This window comes from Symphodus melops (genome assembly GCF_947650265.1).
Source record: "Symphodus melops genome assembly, chromosome: 1".
Taxonomy (NCBI): Eukaryota; Metazoa; Chordata; class Actinopteri; order Labriformes; family Labridae; genus Symphodus; species Symphodus melops.
Window position 1 is genome coordinate 34,614,875 of NC_136691.1, and position 25,361 is coordinate 34,640,235.

General features: G+C 44.2%; 3 protein-coding genes across 5 annotated transcripts in view; 1 reads left to right on the forward strand and 2 right to left on the reverse strand.

Moving 5' to 3' along the window:
• The first annotated feature begins 1,116 nt into the window (after positions 1-1,116).
• On the forward strand, positions 1,117-10,054 carry klhl22 (kelch-like family member 22). The gene is made up of 9 exons (XM_079351450.1): positions 1,117-1,444; positions 1,609-1,882; positions 3,018-3,183; positions 3,265-3,576; positions 4,024-4,433; positions 5,499-5,691; positions 5,862-6,095; positions 6,868-7,198; positions 9,649-10,054. The coding sequence occupies exons 2-9, from the start codon at positions 1,653-1,655 to the stop codon at positions 9,678-9,680; spliced, it is 1,908 nt and encodes a 635-aa protein (XP_079207576.1). The 5' UTR covers positions 1,117-1,444; positions 1,609-1,652; the 3' UTR covers positions 9,681-10,054.
• A 106-nt stretch (positions 10,055-10,160) lies between these two features.
• tbx16 (T-box transcription factor 16) lies at positions 10,161-18,740 on the reverse strand (the record flags this gene model as incomplete). Its single annotated transcript, XM_079353095.1, is given in 11 exon segments — positions 10,161-12,627; positions 12,719-12,937; positions 12,939-12,983; positions 12,985-13,104; positions 13,330-13,400; positions 13,495-13,641; positions 13,772-13,936; positions 14,472-14,574; positions 14,701-14,989; positions 18,217-18,299; positions 18,721-18,740. Coding segments are annotated over 11 exon segments (1,701 nt in total). The 3' UTR covers positions 10,161-12,188.
• A 1,804-nt stretch (positions 18,741-20,544) lies between these two features.
• The window catches only part of cabin1 (calcineurin binding protein 1), a 40,662-nt gene continuing 35,845 nt past the window's right edge, over positions 20,545-25,361 (reverse strand). For all 3 annotated transcript variants that reach the window (XM_079346067.1, XM_079346066.1, XM_079346065.1), the window contains 4 exons: positions 24,805-25,078; positions 23,473-23,625; positions 22,265-22,467; positions 20,545-22,177 (listed from right to left, as the gene is read on the reverse strand). In XM_079346067.1, coding sequence (XP_079202193.1) covers positions 22,016-22,177; positions 22,265-22,467; positions 23,473-23,625; positions 24,805-25,078 — 792 coding nt within the window. In that variant the 3' untranslated portion in view covers positions 20,545-22,015. The remainder of the gene's footprint in view (positions 22,178-22,264; positions 22,468-23,472; positions 23,626-24,804; positions 25,079-25,361) is intronic.

Below are 25,361 nucleotides of genomic sequence, written 5' to 3' on the forward strand. Positions count from 1 at the left end.
AGGCCTAACCCTAATGTTTTAAACGGAGATAAATATTTACAACACATTATATTTTATGAAAATAAACTATTGATAAAAGCGTGTTTACTTCTATTTAAAGTTTGGCATCAGCTGAAGTGTTTCAAAAGAAAGAAAGAAAGAAGCAAGGAGAGGTACCTAATGGCACTCCACAAGATATATATATATATATATATATATATATATATATATATATATATATATATATATAATAAGTTTATAAGTTAATATAATAATTATTTATGCAATAATAGGTAAGAATTATTTAAATACATGTAGTACAGGTGTCCCTTGCCTAAGGGTGTAGCTGAATGGTTTGTTAAAGAACAATCAGCTGCAGACAGAAAACTCTGAAATGAACAAAGACACCTTCAGCTTGTGGAGAAGAAGTGTTAAATACATTTTTTTTTAAACCTCATAAGAGCTGTATCGTACTACAGCAAAAAACTCTTGGGACTATAAGCTTCCCCCCAAATGCTGGTATGAATGTTTACTATTTGGAAACAGCACACACAGAACCCTTCACATTTAAGAAGGGCACAGCACCATCTTGTGTTCAACAGAAGGACTCACACTATCTCAAATCTTGTGTTTACGAAATACGTCTATAGAAAATAAATTATTTAACTTAGACCTAGACTTAGACTGAACTTTATTGATCCTTTTGGGATGACTCCCTCAAGGAAATTTAGGTTCCAGCAGCATGTACAATAAAAATAAAAATGTAGCAGGTAACAAAAAGTAACAATATAAAGAATAATATAGCATAAATAATAGAACACTCTTCCGTTGGACAAAAATATACAAAAGATATGCATGGAAGAAGCAAAAAAAAAAAAGGCAATGATTATTATTGCGATTATTGCACTTGGTTGAGATTATTGCACATACAAGTGAAAGTTTATTGCGAAACAACACATGGACATTAACGAAACAACATCTAAATAAAACAATATTTTTTTCCACTTTGTGCAAGAAAACGAATTTAAAAAATAAATGTCATTTTGTTTGAGTGCAAAAAAGACAGTCGTACCTAATTGGCTTATTCGTCGAACATGGGCGGGATTATGAGACTGTACTGACCAATAGAGTTTGAGCTCACCGCCCAACACCAAAAAGTAAACAGACTTGTTTTGATGTGTCAGAACTCAGGCGGCTGAGGTTGGACACTTCACGTTGGATTTATCATCATATTGAGACGAACAGGCTTTCTGAATCGGTTTGTTTTCGACGAGTACGAGAGTATTCTTCACGCATCGTCTTGTTTCAGCTCGTTTATGGTGTAAATGCTGTTGTTTTTATGACATCCTGTGTTAATGTGTCAACAGCTAGTAGGCTAGCCACCTGATATCTTGCTATCGGTCTTCTCTTTAAACTAACTTATCACCAGTGGACGGTTGTGCAGCTCTGTGACAGCCTGCAGCAGGTCAGTGTAAATAAGACAGTAACTATAACACGGTTTTTACTTTAACCCCTCTCTGATTATTCATGCATACCAGGATGTAAAGCTGTAACATTACTCTTGACTGCGCAGTGACATTTCAAGCAGCCTTCTTCACCGAGTCCTTTCCTCCTCCTCTTCCTGTGAAGTCTGTCTCTGCATCGCGAACATGTGAAGAGGATACACATATGTGATGAAGCCTGAACATCAGTACTCTGTCATGGCTGAGGATAAAGACATGAGTCCGATGGGAGGCCGTCCGGGCCGGCAGGTCTACAGAAGTCCGGCTCATTTCCGCAGCCTGCTGGACGGCCTGCTGGCTCTCAGGCAGGGGGGCATCCTGTTTGATGTGGTGCTGCTGGTGGAGGGCCGACCCATCCAAGCCCACCGGATCCTCCTGGCAGCCTCCTGCGACTACTTCAGGTAAAACTCCCTGTACTGTCACTGTCTTTATTCAGAGCTCTTTTGTGTTGAACTGCATTTTGTGCAGGATGCTCCTCTCAGAGGTCTCACTCACAGTGTGCCCATTGACATGGGACTTTAAGTGTAAAGGCAGACGTCATGCATACCAGTGAGTGTAACTAAATGGCCAGCCTACCTTCAGACTTCAAACTTAGTTGCAGAGGATTTTTTTTTCCCCACAGCTCGTTGTGTTGTTGTGTTTTTGTTTTAAAATATGTAACAATATCTCATTCTAAGAAGACTGTGTGCGTCACAAGACCAGAACAAGGACTGGAGTAGAGTACAGTTTAAACAACATTTCTTCTTTTGTACATCATTCCCTACAGCTTATCAACATTGTCACAAGTTCAACAGTGGTATGCGCTGTGTACATCGGCTTTACTTGTAGTTTCCTTTGACTTGTTTACTCTTCTTCTTTCATGCAGACTTAAATGAACCTTGAGCTTTGGTTATGGCCATCATAACAATCGCTCATGTTTAGTCCAGATTAAAGTCCTGCTTTTATTATGTTACACTCAAATAGATGGAGTTAAGTTTTAGCATCAACACAAACTTTAAGCTCAGGCTGAAGGGTGTCGAGTTGGGAACCGGAGGGTCGCCGGTTCCAATCCCGACGCGAACCGAAAGCTGGTAGCTGGAGAGGTGCCAGACCACCTCTTGAGCACCGACGAGGTCAACACTTTAAGGAATCTGTAGAGAGAGAGAGAGAGAGAGAGAGAGAGAGAGAGAGAGAGAGACAGAGAGAGAGAGAGAGATAGAGAGAGAGAGAGATAGAGAGAGAGAGAGAGAGACAGAGAGAGAGAGAGAGAGATAGAGAGAGAGAGAGAGAGAGAGACAGAGAGAGAGAGAGATAGAGAGACAGAGAGAGAGAGAGAGAAAGAGAGACAGAGAGAGAGAGAGAGATAGAGAGACAGAGAGACAGAGAGAGAGAGAGAGAAAGAGAGACAGAGAGAGAGAGAGCTGGCTGTCATGTGAATGTACCTGGCAGATTCAAACTGGTGTCAAGATGGCTAATTGGTTTTTAGCTCTTGATCACTGGGCCTGCAGGTTTATCCAGTTTAAGCCATTTAAGTAAAATGTCACGGTTCTCCACCAGGGGAATGTTTGCTGGAGGCCTCCGCGAGTCACAGCAGAAGGAAATCCCAATCCATGGAGTGTCTTACATCGCCATGAAGAAAATCCTGGACTACATCTACACCTCACAGATTGAGTTAGACCTGGAGTGTGTGCAGGAGGTCCTGATAGCCGCCACACTTGTGCAGGTAAGCTCCTTGAGTTTCTTTTCATGTATGTTCCTGTTTCCTTTCGTCTCGGGCTAATCTCTGTCCCTTCATGCCTTCAAGCTTGAGATGGTCATCGGCTTCTGCTGTGACTTCCTCTTCTCCTGGCTGGACGAGAGCAACATTTTAGAGGTTCATCATCTAGCCGACGTCTACGGACTGCAGCCGCTGAACGCCAGGGTCCACTCCTACGTCCTTAAGAACATTCAGACGCTGTCCCGAACCGACGTGTACAGAGAACTCCCCCACGACCACGTCTTCAGGGCGCTGAGCAGCGACGAGCTCCAGGTGACCAGTGAGAACGAGGTGTACGAGGCGGCGCTCCACTACCACTACACTCCCGAGCAGGTGGAAACTGACCAGGTGTACTTGCAGGTCAGTTGCAAGGTGTGTCTGCATTTCTTCCTCATCTCTCCAAAACAGTCCTCTGAGCAAGGCAGGAGTGATAAAAACAGTCTTGATAGGTGATCGCATGTTTAGTTACACAGCAGACATAGCAACAACAGCTGCTTGGTCTGTTTTCTTCATACAAGGAAACACTGGAGCAAAAGGATCCAAAGAGAAACGGGCAGACGGGGGACGTGACCTCCTGTTACACTTCAAATCTGAGAAATAAAATGTGATAGGAACGATGTGCATCTAAACAGATACTGATTTTTAATAAATGTTAGTTTGCTTGTTTTAATAACTAAGCCCTAACAGTGACTAATAATTGATTTCTTCTTTGCCTCCTCAGTTTAAGCTGTAGTTTGGCGGACACCTTGTTGAAGCTTTACACACACACAACTGACCCATTCATTGTTGACTCTTTCTGTGTAAAAGGACAATCTGAAGATGCTCGACGCGGTCCGTTTCTGCCTCATTGAGAAACAAGTGTTGCAGAGGCTCTACGGCAGACTGAACCAGTGTCCCCTGAAGGACTCCGTGTCTGCGGCGTTGCGCTACCACGAGCAGGAGATTTGGCAGCCCGTTCTGCAGAGTCCTCTCACGCAGCCTCGCTCCACTTTCCACTGTATCCTGGGCTTCGGGGGGATGTTCACCTCCAACTCGCTCACAGACAGCGAACACTTGTTTCAGGTATTCCACCCGAGCTGGAGGGAGTGGAGGACGCTCACTGCGGCTCAACCCCCCCGAATGTCCAACCAGGGCATCGCTGTCATCAACAACTTTGTCTATCTGATCGGAGGAGACAAGAACACCAGCGGGTTTCGTGCTGAGACTCGCTGCTGGAGGTGAGAGATCTCAGCCCGTGTATTAAAGAGTGTTAAAGAGAGTTCAATCAGTAATGACTGTAGCTAACACGCTAACTCTATTTCAGTATTCTCTCTATTGTTGCTCACTTTGTTTCATTCAGAATAATGTTGACTGACAAGGTAATAAGTCGACTGATAGATAATCAATTATCAACCCTTGTGATCAGAGACTAATTCTTTCAATTCTAAGATATGTACATGTTCCTTCCTTCCATGTATGAGACCATTGAATGCAAATGCAGGTGAAGCGACTCGTCTGAAGACAAGAGAAGACTCAGAAAGCGCTCAAAATGCGGTGACGTTTAGTTCAGCGTGCAAACAATGTCATTTGGTTTGCAGAGCCTGGCTAGCGTTAGCAGCGCTAGCCCAACCAGCCTTCAGGCCTCCTTTAAGCGTAACGTCCTCATGCCTGCGCTCACTGTGGCATTTCACTTTAACCTGACGCAGCAGACGCACAAAGTTCAAATCCATTTTTCCGGATAACAAGCACTGCTCCTAGAAGTGTGGACTTGTTTACATCCAGGCAGTAGAGTCAGAACAGCAGAGTGAACAGCCAGGGCTGCAGCTAGTCTACAGCTACAGCACTTAAAGGATCTCTGGGACCAAAATATAGTGAGCAGAAGAAGAGTTGGTGTCACTTTTTCAGAACCACTTCAGACATATCTTTGACCTTCCTGCACTGCTGTGTCCTGTATCACGTCAGCCGACATTTTTCATGATACTCCCCTCATGACATCTCGTTTCTTGCTTTGTCTGATAAACGCGCGGCTGGATACAGAAAATGATTCATTGAGAATCGAGAGAGTTCATATTAATGAATCAATCAGCTAATCATTTCAGTGAGGTTTGTGCGCATTGATGTCTGTGTCTCACGTTACACAAAATAAAAGTGTTGCTGTTCCATTAACAACAACAAACATGGCACCTTAATAAATACATCAGTTATGTTTGATCTGTTCTTCAAGAACACGTCTTGTAAGCTTGAGTTCATTTTAAAAAGTCCTCTTGTCTCATCACAGTTTGAAACGTGTTGATCTTCCACAGATACGACCCTCGTCACAACAGCTGGTGCATCATCCAGCCGCTGCAGCAGCAGCATGCGGATCACTGCGTGTGCGTGTTGGGCGGACATATTTACGCAATCGGAGGACGAGACTACAGCAACGAGCTGGACACAGTGGAGCGATATGACCCGCACACCAACAAGTGGGAGTTTGTGTCTCCTCTGAAGAGAGAGGTGAGAGAATACAGAGGTGGGAGGGAAAAAAAAAAAAAAGCTTGCATTACTGTGAACTGCCACAGGGTGGTGCTACATACTCACCTGTGTGTTGTTAAAGGGGATTTCCCTCTACACACCAGGCGCTCCCCTGTCCTCAAACTTTAATTATAGTCTCACCTGTCCTCCAGGTGTACGCCCACGCTGGAGCCGTGCTGGACGGGAAGATGTACATCACCTGTGGACGCAGAGGCGGGGCATACCTCAGGGAGACGTACTGTTTCAACCCCGTGGCCAATCACTGGACGGCATGTGCAGAGGGGCCAGTGGAGCGGGCGTGGCATGGCATGGCCGCAGTCAATGGACGCATTTATGTGATCGGTGGAAGCAATGATAAGTGTCAATATCGGCGAGATGTCCTAAAGGTACAATGTCAAGATTGTTTTTTCAGTTTTCTAAGCAGATTTATTTTAAGTGGCATGTCTTTTATTTCTTACTTTATTAGCATTTTGAAAATGTGACAAATGTCCTGCTTCTTAATATCACCCCTATCCTCTCTGTCCTACAAATGACCATACGTTTATACCAGTGGGTCGTAATCTGTTTGTTTTTTTTAAATAAAAAAAAAATAAAAACATTTTTTTTAGCTAATCCAGTCTCCCCTCCACACACAAAACATATTTAATTAAAAAAAAAAAAGTCTCTTTGACATGTTTGATTTCTTACACATGCAGAATACTTGATAAGGTGCGCTGGCTTCTGGACACTGAAAATGTCTCCCTGCAAAAAAAGCTCGCAGCCGGACAAAATACTTAAACAATCATTCAAACATCCTCGTCTTATCACTGATGATCTGTGTTCCCTTTGATTTTCATTCCTTTTTCTCATCAGCTTTATTGCTGCTACATTTGAACTGTAAATACTTTTCCCTTTGTCTTCATTTGTCAACGTGTATCCCAAACGTCAAACCACCTACAGTACGTACAAGATGTGTTAAGCTAGCATTTATTTTTACATGTTATTGCTCCATTTAAAGTAGATGCTGTTATATGTGAAGTATAAAGCTGCTGTTTGCTGGACACTGCTGCAGAGATTCAAGAAGTCATCTGATTGAATTCAGCATGAATGACATGGTTTACTGTTTGGGCTGACTTTGTGTGATAAATAAAGTTATAAATTTATTTTCCATTTTGTCAGGTGGCCTGTTTTGACCCAGAAGTGAACTCCTGGTCTTTGATGACCCCCCTTCCTGCTGGACACGGAGAACCGGGTGTAGCCGTACTGGAGAATAAAATCTACGTCCTTGGAGGACGTTCTCACGACAAAGGCAACAGGATGAAATACGTCCACGTGTACAACACCGACACAGACGAGTGGGAAAATGACGCCGACTTTAAGGAGCGAGTCTCCGGCCTGGCGGCCTGTGTGGTGCTCATGCCCCCGGCTCTGATCGCACAGGCCAGGAGCTGGGAGCAGCGCACCAAGGCATCATGGGAAGAAGTGAACATGGACAACTCAGAGGACTCGAGTGAGGACTGAATTGATGCGATGCCCTCTATGAACTAAACGTCTGAAGACTTTCACTCACTGCTCGTTGAATTTAATGACCTTTGGTGACCTCAGCATGGTGTCGATCAGATCAGTGTTTTCAGTGCCTCCCAACCAAAGTGTCATTCAGGACCTTTGCACCCTTTTTGCTACTTCCTGGTGTCATCCATGAACCCTGCTCTGATCACATGCTGATGCTAATGTTAGCAGCTTATGCTTCCTCTCTCTCTCTCTCTCTCTACAGTTTGTATCATAGAGAGGTGAGAAGACTTCTGGCTATGCAATATTGGTATTAATGGTTTTCTGGTGTTTTGTTTCCTGAAATAACTTTGTACATGATGTTAAAGTTCTGAGGTTTGACCTCAGACATTAACAGTGATCTGATGGAATTAAGAGCACTTTTCATATGATTCACTTTAGACGTCACCTCGACAGACTCTGGACTGATCACAGTCAGACTACCCAGTAATCATTTAGCTGTTTGGACTTTGTGCCTCATTGATCTCATACATTCTGAACAAACTGTGTTTTTACTTTAATTTGAGGGGATGAGGCCTTAGCTCTTTGTGCCTATGATTATTCATATGATCAAATTCTGTTTAAAACCGTAACGGTGCAATACGATATGATAGGCTATGAAAAGAAAGGATACGATACCACAGGATGCGACACAACATGATTTATGATACGACAGTGCGTCACCATACGACACAGTACGGTAGCACGCGACACCATCATGTCTGTATTGGATTCATTAACCTCACGTCTTGACATTTTGTGTGGCTCAAACCAAACCATTGACGTTTCATCCTGTTTAAGTTTTTCTACGACTCAGCCCAAAGAACACAGTGAAGAGGAGACTTGTGTATTTCATGTTGTTGCCTCAGTTTACTGTCATGACTTGGGGGGACTTTATAAGAGGTTTTTTTTTTGTTATCATATAATAGCAGTTTCACATTGTAAGAAAAAAACAATCTGTATTAGATCACTCAGTCACATGATATGCAAATGTAGTATCCTGTTCAGTCTTTTTGGAACTTGAATAAAAATAGTAATATATATACAATATATATATATGATCACTTTTGTTTGGTGTGTTAGCTGGAGTCAACACCACGAATAACACCAAAGTCATTTTAGGGCTTTTACAAGTTATCCAATTGTAGATAAAACATTCAGTGTTTATTATATTAAGGCTAAATGAAATATTTTTGAACTTGCTGGATTGTAGTTAAATTGGTCGGGGAAGGCTGCGTGACAAAATGTACACTAAGGCAAGTTAGTGGCAGATCATTGTGCCTCATTTCCAAACATTTCTTAAACCGTGTTCATTCACACACAGTTACAGAGCTTGAAGCATCAATCAAGAATTATATCATGAATTGCAAATCATTACTTTGAACTGGTTTGTCTGGCAAATAAATCCAACGTTTGCTTGTAACAGCTCGTTTGATTTGAGTATTGATCTCTGGTTGTCTGGTGTTTGTAAGAGCACGTCGGACTGAGGATGAGACTGAGCTTTCTTTCAGACTGAATGATTAAGAAATGATTGATCAATGAACTATGAGAATAATCTGTAGACTTGAGAATAATCAAACATTCACGAGTTACAGTCGTAGAAAATATGTGCACGACAACTCTCAATCCGCACGTCACGTTTTAAAACGATTTTCTCAGATAGATTCGGAGCTGCTAGAAAGCTGCAGAAATACGATTAAAAGTCCAACGTTAGACTCTTGAATGTCTGTTCTTTGGGGGGGCTTTGACCCCTGACCTCGGTATTCTTAGGAAGACTCCTCATGTGACTTAGTTGAAACCTTGTGCCGTCACTCTTCAGCAAAGACCTCCTCTCTAAAATCTCCTTCCTTGTTTGAAGTACGGTGAGTTGTGGCTGCTGCCCTTTATTCCTCCCTGTCTCTTCCAGTTCCTCTCCATTTGTCCCTCCACTCCGTCAGCTTTATGAAGGCTGACTGCTGCTTTCCTCTCTGCGGCTGTTTCATCTACATCTGTGACCCCCCACCAGCTCCGATTGAGTCCCCCCCCCCCCCGACCTCCCCACTTTCTTTCACACTCTCATGCCAGCCCCCATCACGTTGTCTGCTGCGATGAGCTGACAGCAGCACTGGACGTCCAGGATCAACAATCTGCTGCGTTTATGTGTCACTCGTTTTATTCTAAAGCTGTAGTAGCACCTCAGGGAGACTTTGTTCAGACATATGTCATGCACTTAACCCTGTCAGGGGCCTTTACGGGCCTTTGAGTGCAGGTCGATCTGCTGCTCTTCACTGGACCATTACCACAGCAATTAAAGGGTCCGAGTCAGCCCTCGGTGTGGAGCTATGCAGATTAAACCCAAAGGAGCTGTGGATGTGTGCGTCGGGGGAATCCCACTAAGTGCACACTTTCATTTTTGTTTCCTCTGCCGTGTAGGAGAGGAGGAGACCCTCAGATGCCCTGCTTGAATGGAAACAAGTCAGGGAGAACAAAGGGAGAGTCACCTGAGGTCACGGCTCCTTTTCTATCTCTGCATGTGATCGTATGTGAGAGACGAGTGTCGAGCTCGCTGACTGCCCTCAGAGATACTGAGCTTTATCAATAGGCTTCAAATTACAACACATTTTAAAACATCAGCTCAGGCTCTAACTGACATGAAACCATGCGACACATTCTCATACTACACATATTACACAGTATATAGTGATGTATATTTGTGATAAAGATGGTCCCAAAGCATCAGCACAACAGGACAAGAAGGTTAGCTTTCAAGCTAAAGGGCCTACACTGTTCCATCTCCTTCCTCTTGTTATGCTGTGAAACAGATTCAGGGGCCATTTGGTTTCCATGCATCCAGTTGTTCATGTTTAAATGAATGAACACATCAAAACGACAGTACTGTTTCTGTGGACCTGAACCAAGCTCTGCATACTAAAATCTTAACTGTACCGCAAAACGTTTTGTGCAGCTTCTGCAGGGCTTTGATTCAATATTGTGAACAGCCCACCATTTTGGTTCACTCACTGTTGGCGATTTTAGGCGAACGGGGGATGCAACACACACAACTCTCCACCTTACAGTTAAGACTTACGTTATTAAGACAAAATAAACACTAATAAGACAGAGGTGTTAAACACACACCTGGAGAGCTTCTGTCACTCCAATTCAGGATTTTAGGAGGAACAGGAGTCTCGTGATGAACCATTTCCAAAGTCAAGATGAAAATGTTAATCATCCAAAGATTTCATTTTTCAATGAAAGACATTACATTTTAGCGCCCGTTAAAGCTCTACAGCATTCCCATCACAGATGTTTCTATTGTGCAGTAAAATACATCCGAGCTTGTTTGGTTTAAATGCTTAAACCCTGGTTTAAGGCTGGATAATGTTAATGTTGAGATAACACTTATCCGGCAGCAGAGAGAGTCTTTGATGTCAGGATTATATTTTGTTCTTCTGGTATGATTTTTATTCCTGGTTTTTAGGAAATAAAAAGGCCTGCGAGGAATATTATCTCCGGACTCCTCTGAGTTTGAACTTTGTCACTCAGCTGTAGAGGAAAGAGCTCCCTGTTCTCATCCTCATTAAAGTGAGTAAATGAACTGTGTGAATTATACAGCTGGAGAGGTCTGAGGGTGAAGACCCACAGATAATGAATCATGCTAAATAAAATCCACACCACATCAGTCTAGTTCCTGAGGGATGATCTCCTCCTCCCCCCCTGAACTTTACAACAGTCATTAGCAGCTCATATCCACCCCGGGCGGAGGCGATGGGCCCTGCCTGTGTTTTTCAGCCGTGAAAGGGTGCCGACAGTGCCCTATTTTCATGCTTCTTAAGGCTCATTGAGATGCAGATGGAGAGTCGTACACTGCTTTATGATGCTGGTGGGTAAACATCAGCAGGTGAGCCACAGTCACAGAAACACGGGGTCTTTAATGCATGCTGGGCCTGGGGAAACTACAGAGGGGCTGCTCATTAGATCAACAAAGAAGAAATACAAACAAACACAAGCAGAGGATGTGCTGATGATCAGAGCAGGGACAGGGCATGCAGCTTGTCACACACTTCTACATGCATGCTGCAGAACATAAAGATAAACTGACTGACTCTTCGTAACTTTATGTGAGAAATACCAGGGTACAAATGCTAAGTTAAAGCTTCTGTTACTCTTTACTTTTGCGGGTGATGAAACACTTAAATAAACACATATGCCTTTTTATGACCCACAACAGCTAACAAAACAGCCTGTGATTTCTGCTGAGGGATTTTGAATGTGCAAAACTGCAGCAGCAGGGTAACTGTCAGACCGAGCCTTGTTTGTGTTTCCCACTACAAATATTCACTAAGCGTTCGAGCTGATACAAACTACATACGGCTTCACCTTCAGGGGGCGCCAAAACCGCCACCAATTAAACACTCCTCACAATGAGCCACAATGAGACAATTTTTATTCAGAGCCAAGATTGCATAAAGGAAAATGTTTGCACTTTTTTTTTCACAACATCCGTTTTATTTTTAAATTCAATTTGCTTCATAAGAGAAACACGTCACACATAAAGGCATCATCGTTAAGACAGTACATACACAAACCAGACATAATGTCAGATTACGTTTAGGTTTTTATTTTCCGATCACATCACATGTTGAAGACAAACTTTTAATTGCACACTTATGTTTAATTCTCTTCTTTATAAAAATAATATTTACACTTGCAGATGAGATGAAACACAAAATAAATACACAACCCAACAAAAAAAAACAAAAACAACATCAGTGGATATGGAGCAGCACACTTTACTTTCATTTAGTTTAAGTGGAGTCTGAGTCCTGCTGGTCATCAGCAGGCCGCTCCTTCCTTTTCCTTCCTCAGTTTATTTCCTTGCAGGCCTCCTGTTTTTCTGGACATGCATTCTCTGAGCTGCCAGCTCTTGGCTGCAGCAGCGTTGCTTAAGTCCCCTTCGTCAGTTCATCTGTTCACCAGCAAGAATACGAGAACAGCGGGTACTGGCTCCACTCAGCCACGTTGCCATGGTGATAGCCATGATGCACAGCCTGTGTGGGGTAATCGGCAGTCAGGTGGTGAGGAGGGGGGTACTGGGCGGGTCCGGGCCCACTCCACTGGCCCAGAGACTGCTCAGCTCCATACGGGCTGTAGATGTGGTGGCTGATCACTCCAGGTTTACTTGTCGGGGTCATGCTCATGTTGAGAACCCCAGTGTAGTCCTGGGGGGCCGGGAGGTGCTGGGGGCCACAAGAGGGAGGGCCGACCTCCTGCGTGCGCGGCTTTGAGGACTCGTGTTCAGGAACTGTGGCGACATCGGGAACTCTTGACTCAAAGCTGCTGCGTACTGATCCGCCACTGCTACTGCCCACGCTCGAGGACGGAGAGGGAGACTTTCCGTACTCGTGGAACCTGAGGAGTAAAGTTGTGGGATTAGTTACTATGTTTCATGACATCACACACACACACACACACACACACACACACACTTGTCAGTTCTCACCTGTACGGCTGGTAGGAAGCGGGAGCAGGAACGAGCTGCTCTGTGTTGTACATGTCTCTGTGGTCGGCTCCAGCAGGGGACTCGGTCCTCACACTGTGCTCCCTCTCTGCAGCCCAGGGGGAGTAACGCTCCTCTTTGACCGCTTCACCCTCTTTCCTTTTGGGTAGGTCGCCTTCTTCTGCATCATAACCCTCATATGAACGGCAGAAATCTGAAAGGACGAAAGCAGTTAGACTTCACGTGTCGCATTAAAAAGTCAAAACATCAACGAGAAGACGAAGAGTATAAAAACGGTACCTGTGGGACTGTCCTCCTCCGAGTCCTGGTTCAAAACGTCAGGCATCTTGGCTCGTTTGTCGAGCGAGGCAGGGTTCTTGTTTGCACGTCTGCAAAGAAACACAGAGTTCATAGAAGAATTACAACAAGCGCTTCATACTTTTTTAATCCCAGTTCCCTTTTTTTTTTTTTTTTAAACATATTTTGCAATGAAAACCATGAAATAAACCTTTTCTTTTTTTTTTGATTCAGACCTGAATTTTACATGTTGCAGTTAGTCTACGCTCTACCCTGAAAGGAGACTTTTTAAGATTAAACGCTGGTGTCATACTCACCTTTTCTTGTTTGTGCCTTCCTCTCTGAAACCTTTTGCAAACGGGTTGTGGTCGATCTTCAGTTTTGTGATCTGCAGGAAGGAAAATCAAAACCGTTTCAATATGAATGCTGTGTGTGGTCCTATCCAAAGAGTGTTGGCGGGTTTGCAGTGTTTTAAAACGGACCTTGGTGTTCTGGTAGGCTGTGACTGCTGTAAAAGAAGTCTCTGGGAAGGAGAAGGTCTGAAAAACACTCCAGCGGACGCTGAACAGGTCGTCGGCCTGGACGAGGTGGAAGCGCGGGTGGTAACGATGCATGGAGTGCAAAATAATCTACAGATGGAAGGAGATGAATTAACTGAGGACACAGAAATTTTTTTATTGCTCAGCATTATTGAAGCTTATTATGTTCTTCTAAGGACCTCTAATTCATAAGTGTGATATCATTGTGTTTTTGACTCACATGTCCATGCTGGTCCAATGTGTTGTTGGTGAGCTTCAGCTTGAGGAAGGACACCGACTGCTTCATCCAGTGGCTCCCCGGGGCCGGTGAGTCCGGGTGCAGGTAAGTCCTACAGGGAGGCTGGGGCTCCGCTTTCCCTGCCACCTCCCACTTCTCTTTATTCCACTGTGAGAAAGAGACAGAGAGAGAGTCAGTCAGTCAAGAGAAAAGTCATTCACAGAATGAGTCACATCTTCTTCCTTCTTCTCCAGAGGAGGTGTGAGAGCAGGACGACCGAGAGGACAGCGTCTGCTGGTCTGCACCACCCACAGAGACAGGGGGTAGTACAGTGGGCCCCCAGCAGGGGATAGAAAAACAGGAAGAGATAACACCCTTTGATGTATGATGTCAGGAGGGGGGGTGATAAGCAGGGGTTGTCTTGTCTGGAGGTTTGAGACTGCTGAAGAAAACCTACAGTCAAAGTGTGCGCTAAGTCAAGGCCACGTCAGATTGTTGCACTTTCTTCAGCTATGAGTTTCACAAGTGAAAGCTCATGGTAGGAGGTTTAAATACTTGATTGATGAAAATCGGGTACAGAAATCCCTTTTTAGCATTTACAGGATAACATAAGCAAAGGAACACAAGGCACTGCTTTGTCCAGGTCATCAAAATCAACACAGACTTCCTCACAGGAGCTTTATGGAAATGATTGCAGTCTTACCTTGTACCTGAAACCATCCACAGGCACCATGTCCACCAGCAAGATGTACTTTGCACATGGGACGAGACCAGAGAGATTGACTTTACAGTGCGGGAACATCCTCCTGGAAAACACAGGACCATGAATTGATAAGTGTTCTGGGGGGAAATTCAACAGAATGCAGATGCAGAAGGACCCACTCTGTGAATGTTTTGCATTGAGGGGTTTTTATTTTTCGTAGGCGTCTTACCTGCCCGGTTTGGTGATGATCATCTCAGTTCCTATTCCATGGAAGGTCTTCCAGAGTTCAGGGTCCTCCAGAGTCAGCCTGATGTTACCCTGGAGATAAGGGTCGGGTCCAGCGGGAGGAGGGCTGCTGAAGTTTGGCTTCAAGTCTAGAAGGGAACCAGACCGATAAGCACACAGTGGATTTGAGTCATCTTCCTTTATGAATGTCGTCGATGGATTAAGGATTGTACACAGATTAAGACTGAGGTGCAAGGCAAAGTTCAGCACGAATCCAATAAAAGTCAGTGACACTCACCTCTAAAGGACTGCATACTTCAGGTTCAGTAGTAGCAAAGAATAATCTTAAACACGTTCATGCACTGAGGGATGATAAGCAATCCGATCCTGGTACGTTCAGCGGTTTCTTCAGCTCAGACCTCCTGGTATTCCTGCTTCATGTGTAAAGAGATCCAGCAGCTCAGGCTGGGGTCAGACAGGTCTTGTTGCATCAGATATTTCACAGTTCTTGAGTCCTGCAGGAAGAGGTGACCATGACTTTTAAGGGGACCCTGAGAGTGGGAGGGGTCAGGAGAGCCATTCCCAAGCTTTGAAGTGGCACAATGATGAGTCAGGTCCCCGCTGTGATTGGAGGCTGCTGGAAATCAAAGAGACTTAACAGAGCCTTGATACCGTCCCCACAGGAAGGGGGATGGAGGAAATGCATCTTTATTAACTGCTAAGAGACTTTAAAACAAATATGGACGCACTTCCCTGCAGCAGATCTGGGCGGCAGCGGCACCAGAATCAATGTAACTATCAATCACACACACACAAAGACAACAGTTAGACTGTGAGCGATTTGAGCTTCATACCCAATATAACATTTAACAAGAGGATCCAGCTCAATGGATTCATTACTGCCATAAGTTTGATCAGATCTACTAATTTAACATTAAAAGTGATACCACATCGGAGAAATACTCACAAGTGCAAACTCCTGTCTAGAAATGTTCCTCAAATGATGGAACTGCAAAAGTTGACTAAATATATAAACATAACCAAAAGTTAAAGCATTACATTAGAGAATGGTATTATTCTGACATAGTTCAGGGGAGCTTATTAATGTTGCCAGTGGAAACATATAATAATTTCAGCTACTGTTCATCGATGGTATTTTATGTTGTGAATCTGAATTTGAATCTAAAGCTGCGGACAAATTCAGTCCTATGAAAACGTGTCTCTCAGATGGAGCAGAGCAATAATAAAGTGAAGAGAAATAATCTCGCTCATGAAGTGTTTGTCCACGTCACCAGCTTCCTCCATCAGAGAAATGATGCAGTGGGAGGGAAACTCAGTGTAAACCCATAATGGTGTGGTGACAACATGAACTCTGTCTGCAGGTAACTCATACCTGGGGGGGCGTCCTTGTGAGGCCCGCAGGCAGCAGTGATGTCAAGGGGTGGGTGGGGGGTTGTGTATTGGGTTGTCTAGACAGGCCCATGCTCTGATAGATAATCTCATTAGGCCAGTTTCCCTTGAAGGGGACAGTTTCTGCATGTGGAGAAAGCCTCGTGTATAGGCAGGCAATTAACAGCCAGTTAACACCACATGCCCAAAAAACAGGCCTGAATGGGACATGAGGGCTCTGAGAATAAAGACCTGCACCAACAACCCCAACCGTCCTCCCACCATCCACATCCAGACACAGTGCACGGGTGTCATCCATTTCTCCGCCTGCATGTACTGTGTTTAACAAAACAAATGCTAAACCCTGCAGGCGTTAGCGTAGAGGAACAACATGCAACAAAGAATATTTGAATTGAGGCGACATTAACATCTCCTTCAATCTCTCTGCTAGCATAAACACACCACTTCCACCTCCATCTCTCATTGTATTCTCATGTCTGCATGCTGCATACAATGCCTCCTGTTAGCTCTGCTCTGACACTACACCACGCACAAAGGACTTCAAGAAAACCCCTTTTTGCCTCACTATATAGATGACATGTCATCACGATACACCAGCTACAGTTTAGCTAGCTGCAGCATATTTCAATGTAACACACTATCTGATGAACACTTTGAAGCCGGGGTGGGTAACTGGCAGGCCATGGGCCCCCTCCTCACTCAGCCAGCCAATCGACCTGCCAGTCAACTTCAGTGCAAACAAATAAAAAGAGAAAATATTTCTTTCATAATCTTTGATTGGTGTTTTTTTTCTTCTTTAAACTTGCTTTAATGAACTTTTCTGTGTACCATTAATACATGCATTAAAAGAAAACAACAAGAAATGTTTGAAGGACAGCTAACAACACTCATTGTTGCAATGAAAAAGTAGCATACACAAGCTTAAATTCATTATCTTAAATTATGTCTTTAAACTTCATGCATGTTGGTACAAGACATTCTATAGAAAGCAGTTTTATTTTTTTATTTAAGTCATTATTATAAGACATAATGATCTATTTGTGGGTGCTTCACAAATGCAAAAAGTAAAAACAGTAAAACATATACAAAAAAAAAAGTAGGCATAAGGAAGGGGAATTGATTTCTTGTGGCCCCTCCCTGCTCTAAACTAAGATGAAGAGTTTCCTAAAATACTTGTATCTTCAAACTATAAAGATCATTTTTAAAAGTGGGCCAGCAGGGAGCTGGATAGCCCAGCGGTTGTGTCACTCGCCTCACAAAGAGAGGCTGAAGTCCTGATCGCAGCGGCTCTGGGTTTGAGTCAGACTTTGGCCCTTTGCTGCACGTCCCCCCCCCCTCTTCACCCCCAAACATTTCCTGTCTCTTCAGCTGTCCTATCCAATAAAGGTTAAAAAAAAGGCCAGCAGCAGAGCAGTGCAATAAAACAATCATACTTAATAACCAAAGAGGCTCATGTTGATAAAAGTGAAAATACAGACAGAAAAAAATCGACGTCACAGTCAACACATCTGGACAGGACCTGCTCGTACAATTAAAAATGTTAACATTTAAAAGCAGCTTTCGACCCACCCTTAAAGCTTTCACTGTAGAATCAGCAGTTCTGTGTGCATAAAGAGATTGTCACTACTAAAAGTCTTCCCTGAGAAGATATTGAGCAGCCCCTTTAAAGCTAATGTGCAGGGTCGATGCAGAATAAAAAGGACAACAACACTCAGCTTGTAATGATGCACTTAAAGCTGTATTCATGTTAATGGTCCTGATGCAGCAGCCCCCCCCACCACACACACACACACACACACACACACACACACACACTCCTCCTCCTCTTTCACAGTGGCCCAACATTGGCCTTGAGGAAACACAATGTGGTTTTTATCCTCCACATGTGAAACCAGCTGTTGCCAAGGAGTTATTAATCACAGGTTCAGTGTGGCTCTCCTCACCTGGAAGTAAGTCAGTTTCTCAGGGTCTACGCGGGGTTACCCTTCCACTATTTCAGGGGGTCAGAGAGGTCATGCAGCTGTTTGAAAGATGCAAAGACGGTGGTTATTCTTCGCAGGTTATTTCAGCTCCTGCAGCAGAGCGTGTCAGCCTCAGAGGAGAGGTGTACGTTTCAGCGGCGGCCGTGTCAATCCCATCATGGACTGCGTCTGGAGGAGGCAGGTGTGATCGGTGAAGGCTTCGGGATGTAGCCTGAGGACACGAGTCAGGGGGCAGAGAGGCCTGACAGTCAGCCTCGAGGCAATTTGGACGAGATGACACATCAGGGAGATCATGTGTGGACGACTGATAACCAGAAACATGACCACATTTTTTAAATACCCCACATACCCTTTAGGAATCTACCTCACTGCATTTTCCAAGACCCTCTTAACATGTAACACGAGTGATTCCACTGTTTCCTTCCTCCCTATAGCTACACCCTGATCTCTTTTTTTTTGCAGTGATGTTCCACCTCCCAGGTGTCAGTCTTTAGCCATTTGCTTTAACTGCACAGATCCCCTTGTGGTCCACAGTTAACAGCTGCCAATATACAGCCAGGGCCCAGGGATCAGACGGCTCTCTAGCAGCCCAATAAAGAGCCCCCGGAGTGGACTGACGAGAAATCTCACACCTTTCGCTCACATTAGCCATGCAGCATGCCCTTTTGATGCTTAATTGGCCACTTTGAGGGGTTTGTAGAGATAGCAGCAGTCTCACAGAGAAGGAGACATGCCTTCACATGAAAACAAATATTATAATACCAATCTATCGGATTCAAGATGCTGTGATAAAACACCAGCAGAGAAGCAGACATGCAAACGATGTTGCAACCAAGAAAATCCTGCCCCCCCCCCCATCAAAGAAAACATGCAACATAACCTAACATCTGTCTACATCCCTTTCTTAACAACAGTCCTGGTCCCGCATGCACCAAACCAGGGGCCGGCTGAGGCCACATTTGGTCGACCACATAAGAAAACAAACCTCAGATCGAGCTTGCCTGGCAAAGGGGGCAAATGACAACTTCACAGCACTTCATAAGAAACTCCTGGAAGTTGCTAATGAAGACTAATGACTTCCCTCGTGTCGGAGACTTCACACCACCGTGTACAAGCCCTTTGACCACAAAGTCAATGTGGTCAGCAGGGTGGTCCGCCAGCCACAGACGTCCAACAGCTCCACTTGAGGCATCACAGAGTTTTTCATGTGATTAAATTTACAGCATATGTCAGAATTATTTAAAGCCAGATTTATAAATCCAATGTCTTTCTGTTATTTCCTGTTACAGTGTTTCAAAGGTGGAGGTCTGCTCCTTCAGTAATGTGATGGCCTTAATGCTGATGGGAAGCTACAGTGAAGCCTTATGAGGAAAATGTGTGAGCTTGTGCCAGACAAAAACACGTGACTGACTTTCCTGCAAATGATCTTTAGTCAAATGAAGAAATTTGAGAAATTAAAGAAGTTAAATTTTTCCTGCCAGAACAACAAAAACGTGTTTTCATAAGCAGCCAATGAGGAAAAAAGGGTCAAACATTTGAGTGTGTTGCAGATAAAATGTCACTGTCTCTCTCACAAATAATACTCTTGACATTGAAGACACCTGCTCTGACTGCAGGGATAAAATGTGGTGCGGCTGTGACAAAATACTGAGCCTTAGTTTGAAGCTTTATGAACAGATTCTGACGACTCATTAACCACTTCCTTGGATTCTCAAAATGTGAAAAACTGCCAACAGACGTCAGCATGAGCCGTGAAATTTGAAGTGCGCTGGTTAAAATAAACGATGGACTTCGCTATGAGCTGATGTTTGTGCTTTCTGACAGGACGTTCATCAAACCATGTCCACTCTCTCATATGGACCAACTTGACATTGACTGTGTTTTCATTTGTCATGGTTACAGTTTCAGGATAGGCTCTCTTTAACGTGGTCAAAAAAATGGAATTTACCAGTAAATCAGACACAGCATACAGTCCACTCTTTGTTGCTTTGTTGTCACATTGCTGCAACACAGGAGAGGACTCATATTTCCTTTACATGGATTAAATAAATCCTGGAGGTTATTCATAAGGGTTTAATTTCCCTGCTTTTAGCCTATTATATTCACTCATTCAGTCTCAAAAAGGGAAATAAAGGAAACATATCTTGTGCACACATTTGTTTACTTAAAGGAACTTCAGGGCCTCCGTACTTTGATGCATTTATAAATAATTCTATAAAACGTTCGACATGTAACAGGGAGAGGTGTGGTTAAAATGAGCTAACGCTAACAGCATACTGGAAACATCTGGAAGGAATCATTTACTATTACTGGATTACTTCACGAGCTGTTTGGCTAAGTGTGTCTTACATTGAACCCGAGTCAGCACACGGCCCCCCTGGCTGTCTGATCACATGGAGAACCCCGTGGAGAACATTTGATGCACTCCTTTTCAAGTAGCACACAGAACAAACGTGTTTCTCAAATCAAATATATTTTTGGTTTGACATCTACAATGCATTCAGTCCAGACAAAGAACAGGGCTCCAACAGCCCGAGCCGAGGGAGGGTGCGGGAATTCAACCTGCTCACTTTCTTAAATGTGGTACACTCCCAATATACCCCGAAAAAACAATAATAAAAAACTATTTTACAACAAAATAAACAAACACAATGAAATCAAATACAAAACGCTTTCTTTTTATCAAGGGTGATAGTTTACAATTATTCATTTGTGTTCCTTTCAAAAGTTTTTTTTTTAGACAACACAATCAGTATATATCTTCCTCTGTATAGAAAACAATCTGTAAAAAACATTCGCTTGTCTTCCTCTGAGTTTAGCTAGAATTGTGAGAAATTTACCAAAGTGGTGAATAATGAAAGGCATCAGGAAGTCTTCCTCGAGCATTTCAACCGCAGTGAGGAGCGATGGTCTGCTCACGGGGAGTTGTTCCCTGCAGTGACCCTCACCTTCACGTTGACGCTCTCACACGTGCACACACTTCTCCAGCGTCACACCCCGCCCCCCCATTAAAGCCAAACATGTTGGAAAGAGACTCAGATTAGCAAGTGTACAAAAGCTAATTCATAATAAGTGACACCTCTTAGTGTATCATTCAGATCAGTGCTGGTGACAGGACGTCTTCTAGGCAAGAACGCTTCTTAGCTACAAATGCACACCCAGAAAAAAAATATATATAGAGGACAAAATATTACAAGAAGTACAGTGAGTACAAAAGTAGCACAAAGTGTAGTGCCAAATGAAAACATCCCAAATATTAAGTGTAAACATTTCCAATCTGCTACAGGTTGTGAGGCTGTGTGGACTTTTTGGGAACCACAGTTGAACCTCAGGAGTGCAGCCGACTGTCCTTAATTCACCTTTGTGTCCACTGACATATAGAGTACTGGTGTTAAATATCTTGCTGAAGAAATTCTCATGCTGAAGTGAAAAGTTCAAAGTGGAGGACAGCAGGTTCATGCTGCTGAGCTTCAGTACAGACTGAGGCACCTCCCACAGGACGAGTTGTCAGACGAGGATTTAGCTGCGGCTCGGAGGTAAGGTTAGCAAACGACATTAAAAAAATAGATGCATAAACACGAGACCGGACTTCAGAGGCTGCAAGTCTTTGTCGGATCCAGCTGGGTACAGGAGAGCTCCATAAAGCTGATGTGTGATATGCATGAGTGGCACATTACAGACATGCTGTGGGAAATAAAGCCTTTGTCGCCTGTCATATGCACCATTAATACGGTGACAGGCGATAAGAATACTGCATTTTATTTAGTAATGCACATGACGGAACAATAGCTTCAACACAGACAGCTGCAGAGACATTAACCATTCTTTTTTTTTTTTTTTTTTTTTTAAGGACAGGGGCACAGGGTTTGGCAGAGTGAAGCGAGAGAGCACAGTTTAGTTTGAGCGTGCACACGGAGCCTTCACAGCTCAGATGTCCATGTAGTCGTCTTCCTCCTCTTCCTCCTCCTCCTCGTCAGACTCGCTCTCCAGAGACGATTCCTGGCTCGACGTCTCCTGCACCTCCAGCGCAGGCTGGCTCAGAGTGTCCTTTTTGACAGTGGCTGCAGACTGGGATGACAGGATGACGTTCTGTGCAGGGGGAGACAGCAGGGGGCACTGTTGAGTCTTAAACAGTACGCTGGCACAGGAGCAAACAGTTAGAGGCTAACTGCATACCTTAAGTCTTTGTTTGGTTTCCTCTGAGATGCTGCCTTTGGGGGAGAGAAGCGTGGGTGTCGGGGGTGTTACTGTGATTTCTGGTGGAAACTTGGTAACTGTGGACGGGATGAAAAGCTTTGGCATGTTGGCTGGGACCCGAGAGCGGATTCTGTTGGGGTCTGGAAGCTTTGACTGCTCATTGCTGGCGAACTGCTGCTGGTCTGAGAGAGACAAACAAGGAACCAATGAAGAAACCACACATTTCCTCCAAACAGACGATTTTAAAAGTTGACTCCAAATATTTGTTATTTTCAGCATTTATAAAAATAATAATAATCAATATACAACAAAGGTTGGACACAATTAAAAACAAAAAAAACGAACTCATAAAAACAACAAAAGAGCAAATATGTTGAAACAGAGAAATGTATTTTCTGTTGTGGTAAAGCTATGATAAATATGAATTTAATGCCACCACCATGTTTCAGAAGAGTTTGGACAGTGGCCACAAAAGACTGGAAAAATCAAGAAATGCTGAAAAGAAAACCCACCTGCCAGAAGCTCATCATTAACATTAACTGTATGTATTATTATTAATTACCATCAACTGTTTGTATAATAATTATGAAGTGTCAACAGGAGAGGTATAAAGAGCCTCACAGAGAGACATACTGAGGAACAGATGGAGAGGAGTTCAGCCCTCTGAGCGCTGAAGAAACAAAAAGAATCTGTGTAGCAGCTCACGTCATTCAAAGATTCAGAGGATCTGAAGAAATCTCTGCACACGAGGGACAAGGACCAAAAACAATACTGGATGACATCATTCTGAGAACGTCACTGCATGGGCTCATTTAAAGAGATGCCCCGCCCCTTCCACTGAGCTGAGAGAAGTCAGGGGTCCATCCAGCTCAATCAGTGCATGGTTCAAATCCCAGCTTCTGGGACGCTGGGACTCACATGGCAAGGGTGACATGCACATCAGTGAAGGCAGCTTTAATGCGGAGCCATACACGCAGGTTTAGGACGAAGTGGATCACAGCTGATCCATGTGCGAAGATGGCGTTAGTGTTTAGTCATTTTTCAAAAAGCTTTTTAATGTGCTGACATTAAAACTAGAAACCATTCATTGGTCGATGTTAAAACATTTCTGTGCAAATCAAGTCACCTAAAGTGCATTTTGGAATATCATCGTTCTGATCCATTTGTGGTCCTATCAGAAGTCTGACCTTGGCGTGTTTGTGCGCTGCTGCTACATGTGGCGGTCTCCTCTTGAAACCAGCCTGCTGCTGACTCCTGTCCTTGAGACACAGTGGCCAGTTTCATCTGCTGACAAAGGTGTGACTCCTGCTGCCGGTACGCCAGTCCCTCTGACGGCTCCTCTGTGGACCAAAACAACAACACACATTTTAAAAGCAGAGCCAGCTGAAGGCTGTCAATCAGGCACTTCTTTCAGAGTTTCTTATTCTTCACAACAACACATGAAGAAAACATCCTTCAACAGAAGACATCGCAGAAAACTAATCCTTTTTTTTTATTCACGAGATTTGAAGTTGAGTTCATTTTGAGTAAAAAAAAAAAAAAAAAGCCCCGAGAATGAGCCTGATGATGTGAATGACTGAGCCGACTGTCAGGAGTCCCTTTCATTAGAGAGAAGACTTTTTAAAATGAATCCTTGCATGCCGTCCTCCTGCAGCTCAGGAAAAAATCAAAACAAAAATGATCTAATACTCTCTCCCACTAGCGTTGCCTAGGAAACCGTTACATAATACATAGCAATGCAGTGTTGTTTGATGTTAACCTGTGTGTGTGTGTGTGTGTGTGTGTGTGTGTGTGTGTGTGTGTGTGTGTGTGTGTTTTGAACATCTCATAACACTGAACTTTGATAGCTTCAGAGAAACGTGTCCATGATCTGATGGCGCTCTCGGTCGGTTGTTTTGGACTTTTTCTTTTTTTTGCTCATCACCGCCTGCAGAGGGTAAAATGTGTTCTCATCCCGAAGACTGACAGTGTCGTGTTGACGTGACCCTAACTGAGCTCACCTCCGTGGAGTTAAGAAGCAGCGTCGTCAGCTTTAAATAAAGAACCACAAACTGGAAATGAGAGTTCAATGGAAGAGAGCAAAACAATTTAAAAGTTAATGAACGCTCCACACCAAATAAGGACGTTCAGTTTGTTAGCTGCCTTTTAGGTAAAGTCATGAAGGAAATGTACAGAAGTCAAAGAGGTGATAAAACAGAGAGAGCATGATGGAGCTTTCAGGATGTCACTGTGGTGGAGGAGAAGTATTAATGTATGAAGACAGGAAGAGTACAGAGGATTCACCATCAGGACGATTCTGACTGCTCTTGTTAGCAGGCTGACAAAATGTAAGCATGTTATGCAACAGCTCTACGGAAGGCCAAAAGCGCCCCCTGCTGGCCCCATGAAGTAACGCTTCCCCTCAGCAGTGCTACTAAACGACACCTGCTTCATTTCAACCAGCACCCTTCCTCCTGGTGTAACGCGTGCACGCTGACAGTAAGGTGACGACGTGGTGGTTACAGACGGGTGGACCGTACCTGTGTGTGGCAGGAAGGCCATGGCGGCGGCGGCGGCGGTGGCAGGGTGGCTGGCTGCTCTCCTGTGCTGCGTCTGATCGTGGAAACCTGAGGCTTGAGGAGGTCTGGACAGCTTGCTCAGGGGCTCGTACGGAGCTTTGGCTGGGCCGTCCTGGCCGGCGAGCGGGTGGCAGGCGCTGTGGCTGAGCAGGACAGGCGTGGGCAGGGAGGCGGGGAAGAAGATGTCTCGGTGCTCCTTGGTATATTTGGGCGTGGTGGGTGTGTCGCCTGCAGACTGTTGGGAGACAGAAGAAGAGCAGTGAGGAGGTGAGGAGATCCGTCAGCGGCGTAAAGCCCGCTCTGTCCAACTGGCTTTTCTCAGACGAGTCGTCCCCCCCTTCTCCCCCCTTCCTGGTGAGTCCGCTCAGAGACTCAGAGCCACAGAAGCATTTGCTACCTCTGCACTTTCCAAACACCACACCTCAGCAAAAACCGTGTGTCACACAAGAAGTAATGAAATCCTCCAACGGAGCTGCAGACTCGTCCCCCTGAGGATCACAGTCTTGGTGTGTGTGTGT

Coding starts and splice junctions, on each gene's coding strand:
- klhl22 (XM_079351450.1), top strand. CDS start 1,653: ATGAAGCCTGAACATCAGTACTCTGTCATGGCTGAGGATAAAGACATG. Junction 1,883..3,017: donor GCCTCCTGCGACTACTTCAG/GTAAAACTCCCT, acceptor GTTCTCCACCAG/GGGAATGTTTGCTGGAGGCC. Junction 3,577..4,023: donor CTGACCAGGTGTACTTGCAG/GTCAGTTGCAAG, acceptor TCTGTGTAAAAG/GACAATCTGAAGATGCTCGA.